This window comes from Amphiprion ocellaris, chromosome 3 (assembly GCF_022539595.1).
Source record: "Amphiprion ocellaris isolate individual 3 ecotype Okinawa chromosome 3, ASM2253959v1, whole genome shotgun sequence".
NCBI classification, from domain to species: Eukaryota; Metazoa; Chordata; class Actinopteri; family Pomacentridae; genus Amphiprion; species Amphiprion ocellaris.
Window position 1 is genome coordinate 15,635,566 of NC_072768.1, and position 21,466 is coordinate 15,657,031.

The following is a 21,466-nucleotide window of genomic DNA, read 5'->3' on the forward strand; positions in this document are numbered from 1 at the left end:
GTGATGAAAAATGACTGTACATTAGAGTACATTGCAGTATTTGTTCAGGTAATTAATATTAGAGTAACTATATCAGTAGGATTGCAATTTCTGATGGTCAAATAAGCAACGTCAGTCTGAGCTATCAAGTTGGAAACTTGATAAAGCTAAAAATGAGCTAAGAAAAAAAACAGTCAAAAAGCAATCTGTATATTTTTTATTGGTTTAAAGTGAATGAGTGATTTTTGTATTAATTTCAGTACTTTGATTTGTTACTCAATCAGCTTAATTTTCCGAAAACATTCATTCCTGTCTAGTTATTTTATCTGTAGACCCTTGATTTTTTTTTAAACATGTACTGTATCTCAATATATACCACTCTGCTATCTAGGATTTCACATCCATATACCCACCCATTTTGTATATTCCACAATATATAACACAGAATTTTGATTAGAGAAGATTAAAGCTGCACTAATAATGGTAATATTGTGGTTTTTCAAATGGTTCCGATTTGTGTAAATCGAGTCGTAATCACAGACCATAATAGTGTCATTTCAACCTCCAGCTGCAGTTGTAAAAATCAGAAATGCAGCACAATAAATCAGAGGCAGAAATGAATCAAGCAGTTTAGCACCTTAGCCAGTTCTTCGCTTTGAGTCCTTAACAGGTTGCGTTAAGCTACTAATGATGCTACAGAGGTGTGAACATGTTCAGAGTAAGACAGACTGCTGTATATAGACCTGTGGTCCCCATGGCAACAGGGAAACTTGAGAAATTAGGTCTAGCCACCTGGTGTGTCAGTGGGCTCAGTAAGGGAGGTGTGACCTTATCTAATGATGCATTTTTATCGGGGCCACTGAAGGTGCATTTGAACCTCAATGTTTGCATGGGTTTTATGCATTGATGTACCTTTTTTCCCTGTATTTTATCAAATTGCTTCGACATTTCTTGCAGAAGTAAACGCATACATTCTGAGGCCGATGCGAATATCCTTCTTTGAGAACACCATGAGTTTAATTGACATTTTGTCTTGTAATTCACTCTTGCATTTATCAACTTCTGTCTGAGTCTGTTTTTGTAGGTCAAGAAAAGTTCAGTCTGATTCATTTTCAGGCAAATTCAATGTGGAACTTGATTCCATCCTCACATTTTGTTGGTCTGTTTTGGTTTGTAATTTTCGTGAAGCACACTGCAGTTTGAAGATATTTATTAAGTTAAACTTTGGACTAGTTGGTTGAGGTAAATACAGTGTTTGAAACTCCACAGCTTTCCACCAGGAAAGGTTTTTGGCTTATTAAAAAGCAAACAAATGTGGTCATAAATTTGTCTGGTTTTAGCATGTGCATTAGCTCTTATAGGATGCACTTGCTTTTTAATGTTTTTGATATTTTCTTAATATTTTAAAGTATTTTTTATTATTATTTCCAGTGTTTTAAGGTGCGGATGGGCCTCAGTACGTTTAAGTAAGACAGATTTATAACCCAGACATGTTCAGTGAAAGTCTGATGCTTTTTTTTTTTCAATATCTGCATTATTTAGAATAACTTGCATGGAGGAAATTGATCTCACAGTGAATGCACCACATTTGGATCTAACAAAGTTTCAGACAAAGATAAGTGGTCTGCATTTTCTCAATCCATTTTTATTCCCATTAGAAATACTTGACCTCTCATGGGACATTATGAACATTTCATACTCTATACTTAAATGTAGTGTCCTCACTGTGAAAACATAAATGCCCCACATTTTTGGATGTTCTTTATCACCTGATCCTCACTTAAAGCCGCATACATGGATTGTTCCATAGGAGAACATGCCGTTCCTCCCTATGGAATAACCCATACGTGTTGTCTGAGCCCAAATCATGAGCCTGTCTGCAGTCCCTCTGCCGAGTGATCGCTCCTGAGAGCCACAGGTCTGATCGATCAGTCATTCGTTGCGGAAATCAGCTTCGGTGTTGAGCTTCTCCGACAGTCTGAGGATGTTTACAGCAACCGCCTGCAGCTGATCGCAGCTCATATGTCATGGCAACTAGTCCTCTGCAGCTCTCTGGGCGCTGCACCGTGAACACCGTGTTCAGTATCCACCTTGTCGATCATTGCGAGACGCGCCGTTCTCCGCCATGCACAGACTGAGGAGGTGACTTCAGGAGAGGAAGGTCATATTGTCCGGCTGAAGGCTCTCAATCAAACCACGGGATTTCACTCCAAGCCCGCTTTCTGGGATAAATAAGAAGTTAGAGACGTCGTGGAGGGGACAGTGTGAAGCTCCGAGTTCGGTGAGTATTGGGGATGTTCTCCGTAGAGTCAATGAATGAAACATGCTGCGCGCATTAGTTTAGTGCAATTTGTGTTTATTTGACTTGGCATGGATGTATTTTCGGATAAGTGCAGACAGAAAACATAGCCGGGGAGGCAGCAACTCTGCATCACAAACTGCCCGTGGGAAAAGCAGGAGATTTGCAGAGAAAGCTTCTTCAGTATGCATTGATTAATTCGTGGATGTGGCATCACTAATAATTCAACGGTAACCACATGACTGTTTAAAAAAAATCCTGGGTAGATAATATCTTTTTAAACCCTCTTTAAAGTTTCCTTTTGCTTTAAACATCATGATTTAAAGCAATTCTTTATCTGCTCAGTGGATTTCACTGTTCTTTTCTTTGTTTCCCAGTGTTGTGTGTGATTTCAAGGCCCTTTGTGAAACTACACACCCACATCAGTCACATTTATTATGGCAGGTATTCATTTTATACAGCTTGAACACTAAAACAATCACATTATCAAATATTGTAGACTTCTGTGTGCACTTCACTGCACTGTTGTGTTTAAATCTCACAGTGTCTTTGAGAAAATTGTGCAAAATGAACATTTTGCATTTGCAGTGTCTCTCGTAGTGAACCCCACAGTCAGACACAAGGTTCAAAACAGAAGCATTTTAACAGTTTTTAGTGAATTGCATCCTCACAGTCTGAATATATGGGACACCTTTTAGAAATTTGTTAGTGATTAAGTTGTCATCGTCTTATTATCTGAAGACGAGGCAGATTACTCCTGTTTCTACTGTATGTGCCGCCTTAATTGATAGGTTTATATAAGAGTGTGGTATGGAAATCACTATTTGTTTGCAGTCTGGCTGTGCCAAATTGCTGCTCTGCTTAATGTGTATTCATGTTAGATGAGCATGAAAGCCTTTATGTCTTCCGCTGCCGCTATGTTTTTATTTTTATTTTTTCTCAGAATTCAAAGCCATGCTGTGGTTTAGTGCATGGAGGAGAAATCTATAAGGAGTTGTCATGTCACTGAATAATCAGCCTGGTTTATGAAAAGCGTCACAGCTCTGCTCCCATGAATCTATATCTTTCTCTGCATCAGAATACACCGATTTAATGCAAGCAACTTGTGCTTTTTGAAACAGCTCTTCTGTTTTTGGCTAGCTGGTTAGAATTGAATACATTATGCTTTATGCCACTATATTTTGCTGTATGTTGAAGATTTCCCCTGAAACCGATGTGCTGTTACATTTGTAAACTCACCATTAAATACTAAGTAATTTTAATACAACTAACAAGGACTAGGACTTGAAGCATGATGTTAAAACTGTTGTTGCAAAAACAAGAATTGGCACAAACCTTACTAACTCCCAATCTCTATTCAGACCCATTAACTTAGAACCCAATCTTACCACCGTGGTCATTTGTTTGCATTCTTTGTTGTTCTTTCTGCACAGTTTTAATCAGTTGAGTACATTTCCTAAAAAGCTCTTATATGACCAGTGTTACTGAAAAGAATATTTCCAGTTAGATGAATGTTTCAGGTTTTCTATAACCTCTGAAGTTTAAAAAAAAACTTCTTTAAACTAAATACATGTATATATTTTCTTTATCTGATTGTTTCAAAACTCTACTAAACTTATTTCTGCATCTATCATGACCATATTATTTTTCTGAAAATGTTGTTTCCTGTATTGTGTACTTCATATTCACTTAGTCTTTGTAACTTTGTTTTAACACGATCAGTTGTAATCAGTTTCCTATCCAGTGTGAAATAGCCAATTTTCTGTATTTGCTGACCTACCAGTTGACTTGTTAAGTCTGCTTAAGGCTTGCTTGTATTTCCCAGTAGGTTCCTGAGTTGCGCTCTATGCTACTGTAGGCATAGCTGACCCATATGTTAAATTTGGTGTGAACCAGGGGTCATAAATTATATGTCTTGGCATCTGTTTAACCTTAACGCTGTGCATTCTTTGCATCATGCGAGCGTCATCTGCACTGACTACGTCAGTGTTTAAGAAAATGTCTTGCTCTTCTGTTTGCATCAGATAATAGTCGCATTCTGTTTTGAAGACTTGCACTACTGTCAGATGCATTTGCTGTGCTTGCATTTGGTGGTAATTTTGATGTGACTCATACATTCATTGCTTTTTTTTCACTCTTTGTCAGGCCTACAGGTAATTTTTTTTATCCAGGGAACAATATTACTGAAAACCTATACATTTACATTGGTGTGTTGGCATACCAGGCATTTACTCTTCTAAACAATCAAAACACATACATTATAGACACCATCTTGAAAATAGAGAACACAAAGTAGAGCCACCTGAATTTTCTCAACTTTAGACCTAGTGTCTACCTCTCTGTCTCCATCGTTACTCCAAATGGAATTGCCAGAGGACATAAAAAAATCACATTTTGAGACTTCACAAAGATGGAAAAGGACACACAGAGATCAGTGACCGGATAAAAATCAGTGGAAACACAGTTGCAGCGGTAATCAGGAAGCATAGAGTGAGCCTGACTACCTCTAATCAGAGTCTCAGTGATTGTCCTCATAAAATGACGCCGCTGGCACTACTTGCACAATCTTGCAGTGAAAAACAGACAGGCAAGTGCTTTCGACTTGGCACTGGGGTTATCAGTGGACACTGAAGTTTGTGTGACATCTCAGGCAGTGCAAAGCCAGTGCATAATGTCAACCTCAGATGATGTCCGAGAAAATATACCCTAGCTTGTTATTTGGTACAAAATTGCAAGTACAAACTTTGCTAAATAACACGAAAGCAAGCATGAATAATGAATATTTATAAGAGTATTGAGAGCACGTTCTTTGTTCAGATCAGACCAACATACATTTGCTCAGCTCAGATGTGATCCAGCATGTTTGGTGTGAACTTGGTGAGGACTACCACAACGAATGGATAGTTCCAACAGTGAAACACTTGGGATACGGGCCTGTATGAGTGCAGAATGTGCTGGGAGATGACATTTGCAGATAACACCATTAAAAACTGGTGGATATACTGGTAAAATACAGGCTGACAAGATGACTCCCAGGCTGCAGGAGCTCGGCACAAGAGAAATATGCCAGCAGAATCCCCAACATACTGTGAAAACACACAAAAATTTCTAAAAAAGTGAAAACTTTGACAACCAAGTATGTCTCCTGACTTGAATCCAATATAGCACCTTACCTCAAAGAAAAAGCTAATTCAACACAACCTCTGCAGCAAAGAGACATTGGAAAAAAGGTGTCTCTCAAGAATGGTGGAATATCTTTTCAAAAACATGTGCAATCAATAAAGGTTTAATCTAATCTATCTATCTATCTATAACTCACTATCACTGTCGATGTCAAGCCTGAGATATCTGCTGATCTTTCAATCTGAATTCCTTCCAACAGGTGCGACTGAGAACAGCCGCAGTAAATCATCCTAAGATCACAGTCCAGGCAACGTACAGTGGGAATCTGCCATGAACAAAATGGACACCACAGCCACAAGCAGCTGGACGCTAGAAAACAACGCTGTCTCCTCTGCAGCCAAGAACTCCTGCCACCCCAATCTGAAGGTACTGTGCTACGTAGAAAAAGTAACTCCATCCTTAAAAGCTCTTTGACATTCTGTCAGACTGCATACTATCATGTGTGACAGCTCCTGAATTTGACATGTTGTACTTGGCTTTACTAGTGACAGTACAAAAATGCTACCAATTCAAAAAAAAATTTGGAAGTGCCTTTATTTCCGCAGTCATTTCATCAGGTCTTCAGTACAGATCACAGGCCAGTGGAGACACAGTTACATGCCAGAAAAAGGTAATAAGAACATGCATGAAGTCTTCCAGCTGGAAAGGACAGAGGGATTCACATGATTGTCATCTTCAAGTTCATGTGACTGGCGTAAAGGGAACACACAGATACATATGTGAGGAAGTGAGACACAGAGAGCATGTGTTGCTGAATGCTCTCCCTTGTGTGTCTCATGTATGTGTAAAGACTTTAGCTTTAGGCAACTCTGCACTGTGATTTCCTCTGCCTGCCTAATTTATAAGAAACCCTTTTTCCTGCTTTTTTCTGTGCATGTTGGTGCAAATCCTCAAATGTCTGAACACCCACTGAAAGTCTGAGTTGAGTGTGCCGCTTGTTACTAGTAGGCCAGTTAGAGACCATGCAAGGTGTTGAGTGCAGCAGCTCTCAGCACCCTTTGGACTTCGTATTAAGTAGCTGTGAAAAATTCCTTAAACAAAGTTTGTGCTTCAGTAAAAGAGGTCAGAACGGACGGTTTGTACCTCTTTATTGGATTAGGAAGCATTGAATGTTAATTATAAAGCTGCTTAGTGAAATGCTTGGGCAACCGTAAGAAACGGTTATAAGGTATTCCAGTCATGCTGCCGTCTTGTCCATGCGTGTTTTCCTTCTGTGAATGGTAATCCTACAATGAACCTCTCAGTGGGGTTCTGTTCATACAACATTCACTTGTTCATCTAGAGAAAGAGGTTTTGTCTGCACACACATGTTGGCAGCATTCTGCATGTTTGCTAATCCTGGATTAGGATTGTTTTAGTGCTGCACCAAACGAGGAAAATCTGCGATGTGCGATAACATTGTTCCATATTAATAAGACGATATGACTTGCAATAAACAAACATAAATAGATCTTGCCACCTCAGTTTACCAACTTTTTTAAAACGTTCACACCTGCCTATCTTTAATTTGACTTTGTGGTGAATATTGATTGAGTTGACCATGTGTAAAATCTGGGGTCATAGGTATCATCAGTTTTTAACTTAAAAACTAAAGAAGGGGATGTCATGTCCATTTTTGCGTTCATTTCTTCATGACAATCTGTAGAGCGATGTTTCAAGTGCATAGCTTGAGAAATAATGTAATTAAGTCCTGAAGTTTTGTCAGCTCATTTAGACGTACATATGGTATTCTATGTTTGTGTTTTTTTCTATTCCGATATTCCACCATCCGTAAAACTTTTATTTTTCAAACTACGTGGCAAATTTTTCCCCCTGTGATTGGCACCAATAGGAACTGTAATTTTACACCATTATGTAACTTTTTCTATTATTCTGTCAAAGCAGGTTGTACCACTGAAGACCATATGTACATATCAACAAACCTGCAAAATTTCAGGACTTTAGCTAAGTTAGCTGTCAAGTTTCTGCACTTCAAGCATTGCAAAACTTGTCTTTATGAATTTTGAACTCAAAAACTAATACTTATGACCCGAGATGTTACACATGCTCAACTCAATCAATATTCACCATTAAAAAAAAATAAAAAATCTGTCAAATTGAGGATAGTTGGACGTGAATTGAGGTGAATGATTCATATTGAGGTGTGTTTGTTCCCTATGTTTTTTGGCTTTGAACAAAGAAATGCAGTGAGTTATTTTATCGAACACATAGAATGTGAATACCCAACCAGTTAAATAATTTAAATAATCATTATTGTTAAAGGAAATTAGACTTTGATGTACCCCACTCCCTTTAAAATAGTTTCTACTGAACTCAACAGAAATCTTTTAACATTTTCCTCACTCTTTGCTCCATCCCCAACCATTGAACTAACTGACCAAATCAATTAAAATCACACCAATTAAGGGCAATTGACGGCAGGCTGGAGATTAATCCAGGTGTAAAATGGTGTGAATACGTGGCCCATGTATCCGGGGCTCCGTGTTGACTTGCTGAGTGTGAATGCATGCAATGTGTAAATATAAAGTTTTTCCTATTCATTGCATTTCAGGCAGTATTTTGAAATGTGCTTATTGCAGATCTTCGTATCGTGATGATGATGGAAACAAGATTTAGCAGTCAGCTGTGGTTGTTCTGTTGATAGAGGTTGAAATGCAGCATCATTCATTGTGGAACAATAAGCAAAACTCAAGAGACTGTCAACAACACACTGGGCAAAATTAAAATTAATAATAATGGTTTGGCAGTTTTCTCTGTACAAGGATTTCTGATTGAGAATTTACAAAAGATCTTTTCTCTTCAGCACTCTGATATGGTGTGTTGAGTGCTACACAGCTAGAACACAGCTCATGGAAAGAGAAGCTGCTTTTCTGTAGCGCAACAGTCTGTGCATAGCTGCTGCCACGTGCCCTTGTTTGAAGTTTTACGCTCAAAGTTTGTTGAGGCTTTTGCAAATTGTAACACCGTATTCTGCATAATTTACAGAGTAAAGTCTCATTCTGCACTTTGTAGTATCTCAATCAAGGACACTTTTTTCTTCACCTATACATTTTGGTTTTCTTTTGTCCCATGTCTCTTCTACCTTTTCTGCATTGCCCTGTGGTATACCGACCACAAGACAGTGTGGTGAGACCCAGTAGTACTTTTCTTCACTGCCCATGTTGGCACATTACTGACAGCCTTCCAGTGTGAACTACAAGCATTAATGCACAAAATGTTGCAACAACAATGTTGATTCTGGGAAAAGGCACAGATAGACACCACAAAATCCATCCATTCATTATCTATATACCGCTTAATCCTCATTAGGGGCTGGAGTCTATCCCAGCTGACTTAGGGTGAAGGTAGGGAACGCCCTGAACAGATCACCAGTCTATGACAGGGCGACACACAGAGACAAACAATCACTCTCACATTTATACCTACGAACAGCTTAGAATAATCAGTGAGCCTCAGCATATTTTTGGACTGTGGGAGGAAGCCGGAGAGCACAGATAAAACCCCCACATGCACAAGCAGAACATGCAAACTCCATGCAGAAAGATCCCGGGCCCAGACCAGGAGGTGAACCGGATTTCTTCTAGCTGCAAGGCAATGGTGCTAACCACAGAGCCACTGAGCGGCCTCCATCACAATGTAAGTCTGAAAACATTTAAAATCAGTATGAAAAATCTGTCAAAGACAACTGAACCATTGTACAATAAAATAAACAAACAGTAACAGCCTGTTTAGTCACCTACAAGGAAATACACTTCATTTACTTCCCTGATTGACAGACAGTGTAGCAAATTCTGTATTCGCTCTGGGCTGTTCTTTGTTCTTTTCTTTAATTCTGCTAAACAATGCAAATGGAGATACAGCTGCAGGAAACCTGAGACAGACAGATAGCAGAATTTACATAATTGTTTGTTAAATTGGGTAATTCTCTAATAAAATACTGGTTTCCTAGACTAAAGACACACATGACATGCAATCTGAGATGCCCCCTTTGATGGTTTGGTTACACAGTGCAGAAAACACTGCTCTATACCAATACCTCATAATTTGGATCTATAAATAAAACGATTATTGGACGTAAAGGTAGTATTATTCATTTCTCAAGCTGTTTAGACTCAAATTGGACAATGTCAGTGACAAATGGGCTTAGAGTTCACATGACTCTCTGTGCAGCTCAGAGATGCAAAATCAGAACTGTGTGGAACGCCCACAGTAGCACTGCTGCAATATTTGGCATCACTTCTATAAACAAACTCATCCTGAGCCTCTCTGAAGGACTACTGAGCCTGGCTAACGCTGTCGGGTTCATTACTCATGGTGTTCCAAACAATCAGTGTGGTAATGATGATGATCATTAATTGCTACCAGCATGCCACCTAGATCAGAGCATTCAGGTCCTCTGATCCTCTGACCATTTAGACTAGAACAGAAACTCCGATCACAAAGCATTTGATATGTACATAATATACCATAAACTGTAAATAAATGCATAAACCCAGTGAATAATGAGCCCATCTGTTATGGTCAATTTGTGTTGTGCATTCATTATGTTTTTGGACTCTCCTGTAGGTTGTATTAGACTTTTTGGAACATATTTTGAAGGGAAGTTTCTTTAAAACGCTTATTTATTCTAATATATTTCAGGTGAAAATAATGTGGTGGTCAGTGGTGCTTGCATCTCTTCTGAGCTTGGGCTATTTTCATTGCTAGGAGTGAAAGCTACAGGTTACCTCTCACCTGCTTCCAATTATGCTGCTTGTCGGTTGGTCTGTCAGCTCTACAGATGTGAATGTGTCCTAGTGGGATTGGCTCCTCTAATCCTCCCTTTGTTACTGGCTGTCAGTGTCCACAGGTGGCTGGGCAGAAAGAGGAGGTGGCTCGATGCAGTCTCTGCACGTTTCGAGCTTCCTATTTTAGAAAGATGTATCATGTCAAATTCATGTCGTCTATACAAACATATTCACTCAGAGAAATACATTCTCTTAAATCTCCAGGTAGTGCCCAGTTAAATCAATGCACTTTTTCTTCATTGTTGTTTTTTTTCCCTAAAAAAATTGTTTTACTTTTTAGTCCAGCCTTTTGAAATTTAAATGGACTTTTCCTTTTTCTTATGTGGCTGCTCAGATCACTTGGTTGTAGTTGACTCTGTAATACTGCAACAACCACAACAAACAAAAAACAGTGATGCTCATAATTAGAACACAGGTTGTCATATTCTTTTAAAATTAAAATGAAGAAAAAAAGCACTTCAGAGCCACTTACTTTGACACAGGGTTCTGTTATTTTTATGTTTTCTCTTTGTGTCTCTGTAGATGTTCCTTGCCGCCTTGTCCTTTGCCTACTTTGCCAAGGCTTTGTCTGGCAGCTACATGAAGAGCACAATTACACAACTAGAAAGACGATTTGACATCCCCAGCTACCTGATCGGCATCATAGATGGGAGCTTTGAAATAGGTGAGTTTCTCAGTCTGTTTCTGGCCATGTGTCTCTGTATTTACCGGATATTCATGCAAGTATTTTGATACACTTAAATACTAATGCAAGAAGCCAAGAATATGTCTTCAGCATGTCGGCAGGCTTGTTACTGTAGCATGCATGCATCCCCCTTGAGGTTTGACTAGTCTCTAGTCGCATACCAAATTGACTCTTAATGAGCGAAAAATCCTTTGAAGCTACAGCATGTAGGCTTGGAATAGAGGGATTTTGTAATGGTTCGCTTAGTTTCTGCCAGACTGGGGACAGTGAAGGAATAATATGTAAGACAGCCTGTATGTCCCGTAGATAAATATGCCTATATGTAAATATTCACACCGACTTTGATTAGGACCTACACTGGTCTCATCCAGACAAAAAAACACAATGCTTATAAAAAATATTCTCCCTTTGAAGCATTCCATTTTCCACCATGCTTCACAGTGGAGATGGTGGGTTTGAGATGATGTGCAGTGTTTGGTGTCCATCAAACATAGTATCTAGTCTGATGGCCAAAAAGCACAATTTTGGTTTTGTCAGAACAAAGAACCTTCTTCCAGTTGACTTAATAGTCTTCCACATGCCTTCTAATGACTTCTAGTCCAGATTTAAAATGAGCTTTTTCAACTGTGGCTTTCTTTTCACATTTCTCCTATTAGGCTTTGACTATTGAAGAACAGTCTGTCCCACTGAAGCTTGTAGCTGCTTTAGAGGATTCATAGATGTCTTGGTGGCCATCCTTGTTACTCTCTATCTTGTATGATCACTCAGTTTTTCAGGACAGCCTTCTCTAGGCTGAAAGTATTTCTTCCATTTCTCAGTGGTGGATTTAACTGTACTCTCAGGGATATTCAGTGATTTGGAAAATTTCTTGACTCACCGCCTGACATATACTTTTTAATAACCTTTTCACTGAGTTGCTTGGAGTGTGCTTTCGTTCTCATGATGTAGTTATTACCAGACATACTGATTCACCAATGACTGGACCTTCCATATACAGGTGTCTTTATACTAAAATCACTTGAGACACATTCAGTGAACTGAGATGATCTCCATTTCACTAACTGTCTAACTTTTAGCACCAACTGGCTGAAACTGTGTTGAATTACTGAATTCAATTGAGTCACTTTAAAGGGGGTGAATACTTTTAATGCTTTTAAATAATTTATATTATTTTGTAGAAAGCTGTTTTCATTTCGATATGAAACAGCCTTTTTATATTCTTGTCCAAAAAGCCAAATTAAACTCACCATGATTCAATGTTTAAAAGCAATTAAAGGCAAAAGCTTCCAAGGGGATGAATACTTTTTATCGGCACTGTCCTGAGTATAGGTCAGAAACGGTGTTTACTAGAGATTACAGCACCAACACATTTTATTTAGCGTATGAGGTGAGGACTTAAATTTATTATAGACTATAGATTTTCTTCACAGTATTTCTCATATTTGCTGCCTTTGATTCCTCTCTATTTCCTTTTCTGATCTTCTCAACCCTGTAGGGAATTTGCTGGTAATTGCCTTTGTGAGTTATTTTGGTGCCAAGCTCCACCGACCCAAGATCATAGCAATTGGCTGTATCTTGATGTCTTTTGGGACCTTCTTGATTGCCATGCCTCATTTCATCATTGGCCGGTAGGCAAAATGTCATGTCAGTATGCATTAACTGGTGTTTAAAAATTCTGTAAACATATTTCTTTGATCTTAGCATTGAAATCCTAACATAATGCCAGCATTTCTTGGGCCTTGAAATTGCAGCCTCTGATGTGTTTATTGCATTTATTGCATCTAACAATACCTGATGCTTTCTCCCTTCCCTTGTTTAACAGTCACATTGGTATTTTATACGCAGCTATAAGATCGAAACATCTATTAGATCTTCAGTGAATTCAACCAATAACCTCTCTCCATGTCCAGCAAGCTCACCTGAATCTTCCAGGGCAGGTGACAGACCATCTATACTGCCCTCCAGAGGTAAGACAAGGAATAGAATCTTTGCTGCATTCGATCTGAAAACATGCTGCTCTTCGTGCATTTATATGTCAGGACGGTCAAAATGTTTTTCCCTTGCTCCTGCATTGTTTGTTCCATAGTGAGTCCAGCGTGTGGGGCTTATTTTTCACATTTGAGGACATTGTTTGTCTCCCATTATCTCTTAACAAACACAGTAAACCTTGATTAAAAAAAAAAAATGAGTTAATGCTTTGTGAATTTCATTTGGTTTGCATTGCAAGTAGTAATCACATTTCACTTGTTTTTTTTTCAAGCTGTAGGCTGTGAGCGAGAGTCCAGTGTGTCGATGTGGATCTATGTGTTGCTGGGGAACATCCTGCGTGGGATTGGAGAGACTCCAGTGCAGCCGCTGGGAATCTCCTACATAGATGACTATGCCCAGACTGAGAACGCTGCTCTCTATATTGGTAATGCACCTTACTCACTGATAGTAGCTTTGGTCTGTAGGTGCCAATATTAAAGTCACTTTATCTTCAATGTAATTCATTTAAGAAGGGTATTTTTTACAGTCCTATATCAGAATGAAAAGATTTAGTATCTGTAAGCCAAGGCCTCTTTACTTTCTGCTGTTAATTCCATTCTGCTACCACTTACCAAGGCAATGTCTGTTGAAACAGCATAATATAGATATACATTTTTTTCAGTCCTTCTAACAGTCAGTTTCAGACCTGTGTTTTCATCCCTACAAACACGATGACAATCTTAATTTTGTTTAAAATAATCTAATTTGTAGACATCTGAGTATATAAACTGCAGCAGTACAGTGGTGGCAATATGAAATAAGCTTTGCATGTCACACTGCTGAAGCCAGAGTCATAGTATTTGGCTACTAAATGAATTGGCAGGCAGTAGGACATACAAAAGGACACTCGGGACAAAGTGAATCTTGTTCCATACATACAGCAAATAAAAACTAATAAATTGGTGCAGAAATGACCCCAAACAATAACATACCAAGTGCTAGTAGGTGATGAGTGTAACTAAATGCATATGCCCTTCTCTGTTATATATTTTAGGTTGCGTCCAAACTATATCAGTTATTGGTCCTGTGTTTGGGTACCTGCTTGGATCACTGTGTGCCAAAATCTACGTTGATGTTGGCTATGTGGACATGGGTGAGTGACCAACTGCTTGATTTTTTTCTTAAATACTGTATTGTACCTAAAACAATAAATGAAGTTAATACATGAACATGTGACTACACTCCTTGAGAGGCAAATTAATCCCCTAAGCTCCAAAACCCACTTCTAGGTTGAACAGCTATGTTGTCATAAAAACTACCAAAAAATCCCCCAAACCACACCATTTTTCAAAGACAGAAACTGTAAAAACAGAAAGAATTGGCAGATTATCAACTTTTTGACAGTTCTGTGAGTTTTCATCTGTGACATACCATTACATTGGGGAAGCCTCCAGTATTTCAGCAAAATTGCTGTACATCACATGTCTCGCAAAAAAAATTGCCAAAAATTTGCCATTTGAAGTACATAGATTCTGTAAAAATGCAAAAACTCTGCAGTTCTTGACACAATGTGACAAAAAAATTCAAGGACTTTTCTGCAGAACTGGACTGAACTGTAGGTGTTTACAGACAAATATCAAAACAAATAAAAACTGTAAATGCACTTGGAAAAATGTTGTACATGTTGATTCCAGTTTTTTATCATTAAAAAAAACAACTTTATCTTTTCTTCTTTCCTTTTCTTTTGCCATTGTAAGTGCATTATACTGCACAGAAGACATTTTTGAGTCCTCTTCCAGTCACGGTTGTGCGTTTCCACAAAGATTCAGGACTCTATATTGTAGTGAAAAATAAGCCTGAAGTGAGTAAAGATGTGACAGGAGCACAAAACAACCAGAAACCGCTTGGAGCTCAGAGAGTCAAACAAAATGAAGCCACATACAGAGCTGATGGTGTCCATGTCTGTTCACAGAAACTATCACCATTACCCCTGGTGATGCCCGCTGGGTGGGAGCCTGGTGGCTCGGCTACCTCATCGCTGGTGCCATCACCCTCATGTCTGCTGTTCCTTTCTGGTTCCTACCTAAATCACTGCCGATGCCTGTGGAGAAACACGATGGCAACTGCACCCCAGAGCAAACCAGGTTTATCAAAGATTCCCCAACCATGGAGCACAAGTTCAGACCGGAGGAGCCGCCTAATTTACATCTGATGGCTAATGGTATGATGATGATCATAGCAAGTAGTGCTGGAAAACTGTTAATGAATAATGAGTACTGGCATTGTAATCTGTATACAGTCAGTGTAAAACATTAGGGTTGTAACAACTTAACGTCCAGTTACTATCACAATATTTGTCTTTTTTATGATTATTTTTGAAGGCACTTCTTATGATTTTTAAATGTCTTCAGATACATGAAAAAATGTGCCATTTTAAATACATGCTAAGGCTAAGCATTAAAAGGTATATGCTTTCCATTAATACAACTATAACATCTGTTAAGATGCCAGCTATGAAATGCATCGTCCCCGTTTAAAGCCAGCCTCTCTCTTTCACATTTCCTGCTATTTCCCAATTGTCCGTAATAATGACATGGAGACCCACAAAAATATCATTCGTATTTAAAGAAGTATCATTCATTCATTGAAACCTTCCCACAGAATTTGTACCCACATTGAAGAGTCTCCTTGGAAATCCCGTGTACATCGTCTACCTATGTGTGACCATCATCCAGTTCAACTCTCTCATCGGTATGGTCACCTACAAACCCAAATACATCGAGCAACACTACGGCCAGTCAGTATCAAAAGCCAATTTTCTCATGGGTAAGCAGACTATTTTGATCATTTTTCATGTTCACCTTGTTTATATCATTTTTGTTTGTTATATCTTTGTAAATGAGACTTTTGCAGTGTTAAAAGCTTGTTTAGAACCTGCATTGCTTTCCTGAAAGGGAAGCATTAAAGCATGCAAAGCGATGTGAGCTGGAGGGTCATCATAAGTGTTTCATGAGCCAGCTTTTGAATTTTTTATACTCCAACTCCCAATTCCCTCTTAGGTAAATGTAGCAGCTCCAGTGTGACAGCCTGGTTTACCGCAGTCCTTGGACGTACTGAAATGACAGGCATTGATTTAGAAGCACACAGATTAATGAGGCCACTTTAAAGGTCGAACTGTTGCAACAACCCCTCTTTTTATCCCCATAATTGAAGAGACTGATTAGAAATACATTCTGTATCCTCTCAACCAACAAAAGTCATTTTATCTTTTACAACACAATTTCAATTCACAACTGACTATGATGTAATTGAATGACTTTGATCTCTTTTGAAGAGCGATGTTGCTTGATTAAGCTGTTTCCTGATTCTCTGTGCTTTAATGAATGAGCTGTATTGTGCGTTTTGGATAGGCATGATCAACATCCCGGCTGTGGCTGTTGGGATGTTCTCTGGAGGAGTTGTCATGAAGAAGTACAAGCTGGGTATCATGGGAGCAGCTAAATTTGCTTTTGGCACCTCCCTGGTGGGCTACCTCTTGTCACTCCTTTTCTTAGCCTTGGGCTGTGAGAACTCAAAGGTGGCAGGCATCACAGCGTCGTACACCGGGTATGTAATATGTGTGCATTTTTCTTATGTCCTATTCTGCTGCTAAAGATTTCAGCTAATGCACTTCCTAGGTTTTCCTTTCCTTTGCATTGCTTTTATCCGCCTCTGTTTTCATATTCCATGCACAGCAATGGCTGCTTTCGTATTTGATCCATTTTTCATATGAGCTGTCAATAATATATGCATTTTCTCATGTTGTCACATGCAGAGCGGAAGGCTTGTCTTATCAGGAACTTTCTCTCTTCTCTGACTGTAATTCGGGTTGCTTGTGCTCAAGGAGAGAGTGGGATCCGGTCTGTGGAGAGAATGGGATTACCTATGTGTCCCCATGCTTAGCTGGATGCACCTCCTCCTCCGGCTCTGGCAGGAACACGGTCAGACACACTACTGCCTGCACAACACTTCCATGTTTCTCAGTATAACCAATACCTCATATACAAAGCATAATATTTAGACTTCGTTTCTGTGTTTCCTTCATATCATGCACGAGTCTTTTTGTGATGCCTCAGAATAGCATGTGACATTTCGGTTGTATTTGCATGCAGCGTGTCCTGCTGTGCTGTGCCTCATCCATTATTGATCACTCCGTTGTTTTCTTTTGTGTCAGGTGTTGGACGATTGCAGGTGCGTGGCGATGGCTAATCCCCGACCGGGCAACTTGACGGCTACTTTGGGCCAGTGTCTCCGCAGGGACAGCTGTGACAAAATCTTTCCATACTTCATGGCTCTGTCGGTCCTCAGCTCCTTCATCATCTCTCTTGGGGGAACACCAGGCTTCATGCTGCTTGTCAGGTCTGTCAATAACTCCCATGTGAACTCATGGAACATACTGACTCATCAGTACAGATATTCTTTAAATAATAAAAAAATATACAAGTTGAAGGATTTTATTTTAAACTTTTGCAACTTAGAACAGCATATAAATGTAAAGTAGAAATCTGTGAGTCATTACCATTCCTTTAGTGTTGCCAGGTTGAAAAGTTGAGTCTTCTTTAACACCTCAGTCTCCCCATAGGTGCATTAAGCCTGAGCTGAAATCCTTGGCTCTTGGAATCCACACACTGGCCACTCGTACACTTGGTAAGAACCACATTTAGTATTCTGTACATTACTGTCTATTGACTTTCAATGTCAGGCACACAAAAATCTCCTAAAAGCTGACATTCAGCTTAAAGTATGAAGGGAGGAAGAATGTCTTTATGGCAGCAAATCATCACCATTGTTAAATTTTCTTAAAATTTTTAAGGTCTCATGTGAATCTAACATTTTAAACCACCAACCATATAGGCATCTGATGTCCGTTAATTACCAATATTTTAAATACCATAAGTCATTTTATGTAAATCATGATTTTTCCAGTTGATGAATATGATAAAGCCTTCCTGAATGTGCTTTTTTTATGACGTAGCAAATTATTTTATGTTGTACCACAGCTGGAATACCGGCCCCCATATACTTTGGAGCCATAATTGATACAACCTGCCTCAAATGGGGATACAAGACGTGTGGAGGAAGAGGAGCTTGCAGAATATATAACACCTCAGCGTACAGGTAATCTGAAGAGAGTTTTATTCTAAAACTGTATGCAGTTTCTTATCAAAGTGTCTATGTTTTAAAGCAATGATTTAGTGACCCTGAAATCTGATAGAGCTCATTAACAAACTTATCACACTGATGAAAAATGGAAAGAGGGATTTCTACTATTGGGCATCATGGTGGTGCCAATGGAAAGACAGTGCTACCTGCAAGTTTTTTTTAAAGGCTATATATGCATTTATTCAGCTGTGTGATTCGCTTTTACAGAAAGGTGGTACTTTTTAAAAAATCTGAGCCCTAATCAGTTTTATCTAATACACACCTTGTAAAAAGATACATTATAAAAATGAAATGCGAAAAGAACACCGAAGTTCAGCTCTGAATTTAGTAGACACATTATGTTAGACCAGAATACTTTGACTGTATTAAACACAAAGCTTAAATTACAGTAATTCAGCCTTGTCTTTATTCTGAGCCTGTCTGTTGTATAAGAGGCAATATTGTGGAACAGCTGAGCAAGTGTGTTGTGCAAAGTTCAGTCCGCATTGCTTTAGTTTCATAAAAATGTTCGAAGGGAAGTTCAATCTAAACAATTTAGAATGGAAAAAGTTCAAATTTAATAGCAGGTTACCTTTGAGAAAGATTTGTTGTTTGACTTTTTTCGATTTTTTTCACAGGATAGTGTACCTGGGCCTGACACTGGGCTTGAGGACCGTCTCTTTCTTCCTTTGTATTTTGGGTTTTGCTCTACTTAAACGACATATTAAGAAGGAGGAAAAAATTGCACTGACCAATGGAAATGCTGAGTTGGAGTCGCTGAGGAAAGAGGAGAGCAGCTCGTTACACTGTGAGCAGTTTATACTGGGCCCGGACTGCAACCCTGACAGAGAGACTCGCTTGTGAGCGAATCCTCTGTCTCAGCTAGAAAAGCACCTCACATGTACTGAGCAACGCACACTGTGGACATTTTTCGTAGCACACAGAGTATATATTTGTACAGGATTTGTGTAGATGTGCAATATCTGAAATGGGTAATTTTTTAAACAAGGTATGCTGTTGCTGGACTGCATACATGTTGGTGTTTTTCATCAATGGAAGACTTTTGTAGAAAACAAGAATGTAATTGTGCTGTATTTTCTGTGTTTGTTTTTATGATTAAAATTGATAAAATCAAAGCTTGGATTTAACATGTATTAAGGTGCCTGAATAAGATGGCTACTACCCATTGCATCAGTGTTCATGGCCTTGCCTACAGTCCATATGGACACCAAACAGTATTTCTGCAGCACACTTGGTTTAGGAACTAAGAATGTGTCTGCACTGAGACAAAGGCTGCTTTTCATTATGCTAGTGTGTCTGCCCTCTTTTCTCACTCGTCTTTGTTGTTTGTGTTCTAGCTCCTCCCATGAAGATACGAGGAGTAGGATGAATCTGTGTCTTTGGTATGTTTTTAAGGAATCGGAAGATGCTACATAGTGGTGGAGGGGCAAGGATTTCTAGGTCACAGGAGCAACGGGGATGCAAGGAAGCATAGGTTATCATAATGAAAAGCACCCAAAGTGTTTCAGCCTGTGAATGAACAAGGCCAACAGGCAGATCAAAGCTAAGAGCAACACAGGAACAGATTATCTGGATTGCATACAGAGCAGGAACCATCGCTCCATGTGCAGAGGTAGCAGAAAGGTAACTGTAGTGAGGTCACCATTTCATACCAAATCAACCTAAAAAACACAAATTCTAATGTTGAATACTTTCCAGAACTGTAGCTTGAAAAACAAAGATGCTAGTTTTGTGAACACAATGTGATTATGTTTATACTTGGCTTTGATAATGCCTGATTGTACAGTGTGTTATACACTGTCTATAGTCACCAGTGTGCCTCATCATGAACCTCATTACATTTTGTTTTCAACATATAATCTGTTTTTGTGTCAGTGTGGTATCAGTCTTTTAAGCAACTCCATCGGTGACTTCAGCATGACGATGACAATTTATTTATTTTTCATCCTCATGCATTTGCCATATACCAGTCAACAAATGATACTGCAAGATGTCAAGTTTAGCTTCATTTCTAAAATCAGTCTATCAAATTGCAGGTAGGTAGGTAGATCTACTACTGGAAAGTTGGTGTTAAAAGACAAATACATAGGTGACCAATTGAAGGAAAAATCATAGTGTCTTAGAGAGGTGTTGGGCCGCTTCAATGCTCCTCTCTGAAGCTCTACTGGAGGGATAAACAGCATTCTTCCACCAGATATTCCCTCATTTGGTGTTATGATGATAGTGGTGGAGGGCGCTGTCTGACATGTCGGTGCAAAGTCTTCCAAAGGTGTCAAATTGAGTAGAAATCTGGTGGCTGTGAAGGTTATGACATCATTTTCTCACTCATCAGACAACTCATGCCCTGTGAATAAGGAGCCAAACCATGGCAACAAAAAGATCTCCAACCTCGCTGGAGGGGTCAAAAGGTTCAGATTTTTCCTTCAATTTGTCGTCAAAAAACAAAACAAAACAAAACAAAAAAAAACAGTTTTGTCTGAATAAAAAGTTTAGAGTAAATTCAAGCAGAGGTGACACACTTGTGTGACAGACACTTATTGTTGTAAAAGCAGTGATTTAGCATTCATTAATACCATGAAAATGATGATAAATAACCTCTATTTGGCAGGTATAAACTGGTCATTGTGTGCTAACTGCAGGACAATATTGGGGTGCTCTGTTATATTATGAAAATCGTACAGTCAGTAAAAAAAATCTTAGCATTAGTGCTTCTCAGGTTTTAAATGTTCTTAAATAACAGTATTCTTGAAGCCTGAACCCCTGAGTTACTGTTTCCCATTCATTTAGAGACTTTAAAATATTATTACAAAAACATACAAAAGACACTTAATACAGAATTTAGTAATTCAGAGTTTACTACCCCACAAAACACTATTGTTCAATGTGTCCTAATATCATACAATTTGTCTTATCATATATATTTTTTTTTAAAAAAAGGTGCACAGTCCCACCATAATAATAAGAAAATGTATCCATGGAGGGAGCAGAAACACCAGAAAACATCTGTGTTTACTGATCCTTTTTGTCTTCTGTGCTCTGAAGATTCTGTGGATTAAATACAGGATTAAAAAGAGAATCACTCCTGTATTAGAGGGATGAATAAACATTAGACATTCTGAGTTACTGTTACCTGCAGCTGATGATGTTCCCTCAGTAGTCTGTCGTACTCGTGTGCCAGACCTTTGGCCTGCCTCCTCATTGCTTCCACTTCAGCATGAGACTTGTGCACAGCTGCAAACACAAGCAAAACTCACATTCAGTAAATTGCTTTATGTACTATCAAAGCCCTGTTAAAAGGCTACAATTTTCATTTCAGTGCAGGGATGATGATGATGATTCATGCTATGCTAATGTTTAATAGTG

At 38.8% G+C, this 21,466-nt stretch overlaps 2 protein-coding genes across 5 annotated transcripts in view; one reads left to right on the forward strand and one right to left on the reverse strand.

Moving 5' to 3' along the window:
• Positions 1-21,026, forward strand: LOC111573637 (solute carrier organic anion transporter family member 1C1-like). Of its 3 annotated transcripts, XM_055008075.1 has the most exons (15): positions 1-2,260; positions 5,661-5,827; positions 10,771-10,912; positions 12,429-12,561; positions 12,779-12,900; positions 13,194-13,346; positions 13,956-14,054; positions 14,874-15,122; positions 15,563-15,727; positions 16,312-16,507; positions 16,716-16,881; positions 17,115-17,299; positions 17,523-17,587; positions 17,941-18,058; positions 18,721-21,026. In XM_055008075.1, exons 2-15 carry the CDS (start codon positions 5,732-5,734, stop codon positions 18,944-18,946), a joined length of 2,115 nt encoding a protein of 704 aa, XP_054864050.1. In that variant the 5' UTR covers positions 1-2,260; positions 5,661-5,731; the 3' UTR covers positions 18,947-21,026. The 3 variants fall into 3 exon arrangements, with proteins under 3 accessions (XP_054864050.1, XP_054864051.1, XP_035807608.2); XM_055008076.1 differs by lacking the exons at positions 1-2,260; positions 5,661-5,827 and adding an exon at positions 5,839-9,097 and having other exon boundaries at positions 16,785-16,881; XM_035951715.2 differs by lacking the exons at positions 1-2,260; positions 5,661-5,827 and adding an exon at positions 5,840-9,097.
• The window catches only part of LOC111573645 (B-cell receptor-associated protein 29-like), a 3,572-nt gene continuing 2,127 nt past the window's right edge, over positions 20,022-21,466 (reverse strand). For both annotated transcript variants that reach the window (XM_023277911.3, XM_035951717.2), the window contains exons 7-8: positions 21,234-21,334; positions 20,022-21,148 (exon numbers count right to left, since the gene is read on the reverse strand). In XM_023277911.3, the coding sequence (XP_023133679.2) occupies positions 21,113-21,148; positions 21,234-21,334 (137 nt within the window). In that variant the 3' untranslated portion in view covers positions 20,022-21,112. The remainder of the gene's footprint in view (positions 21,149-21,233; positions 21,335-21,466) is intronic.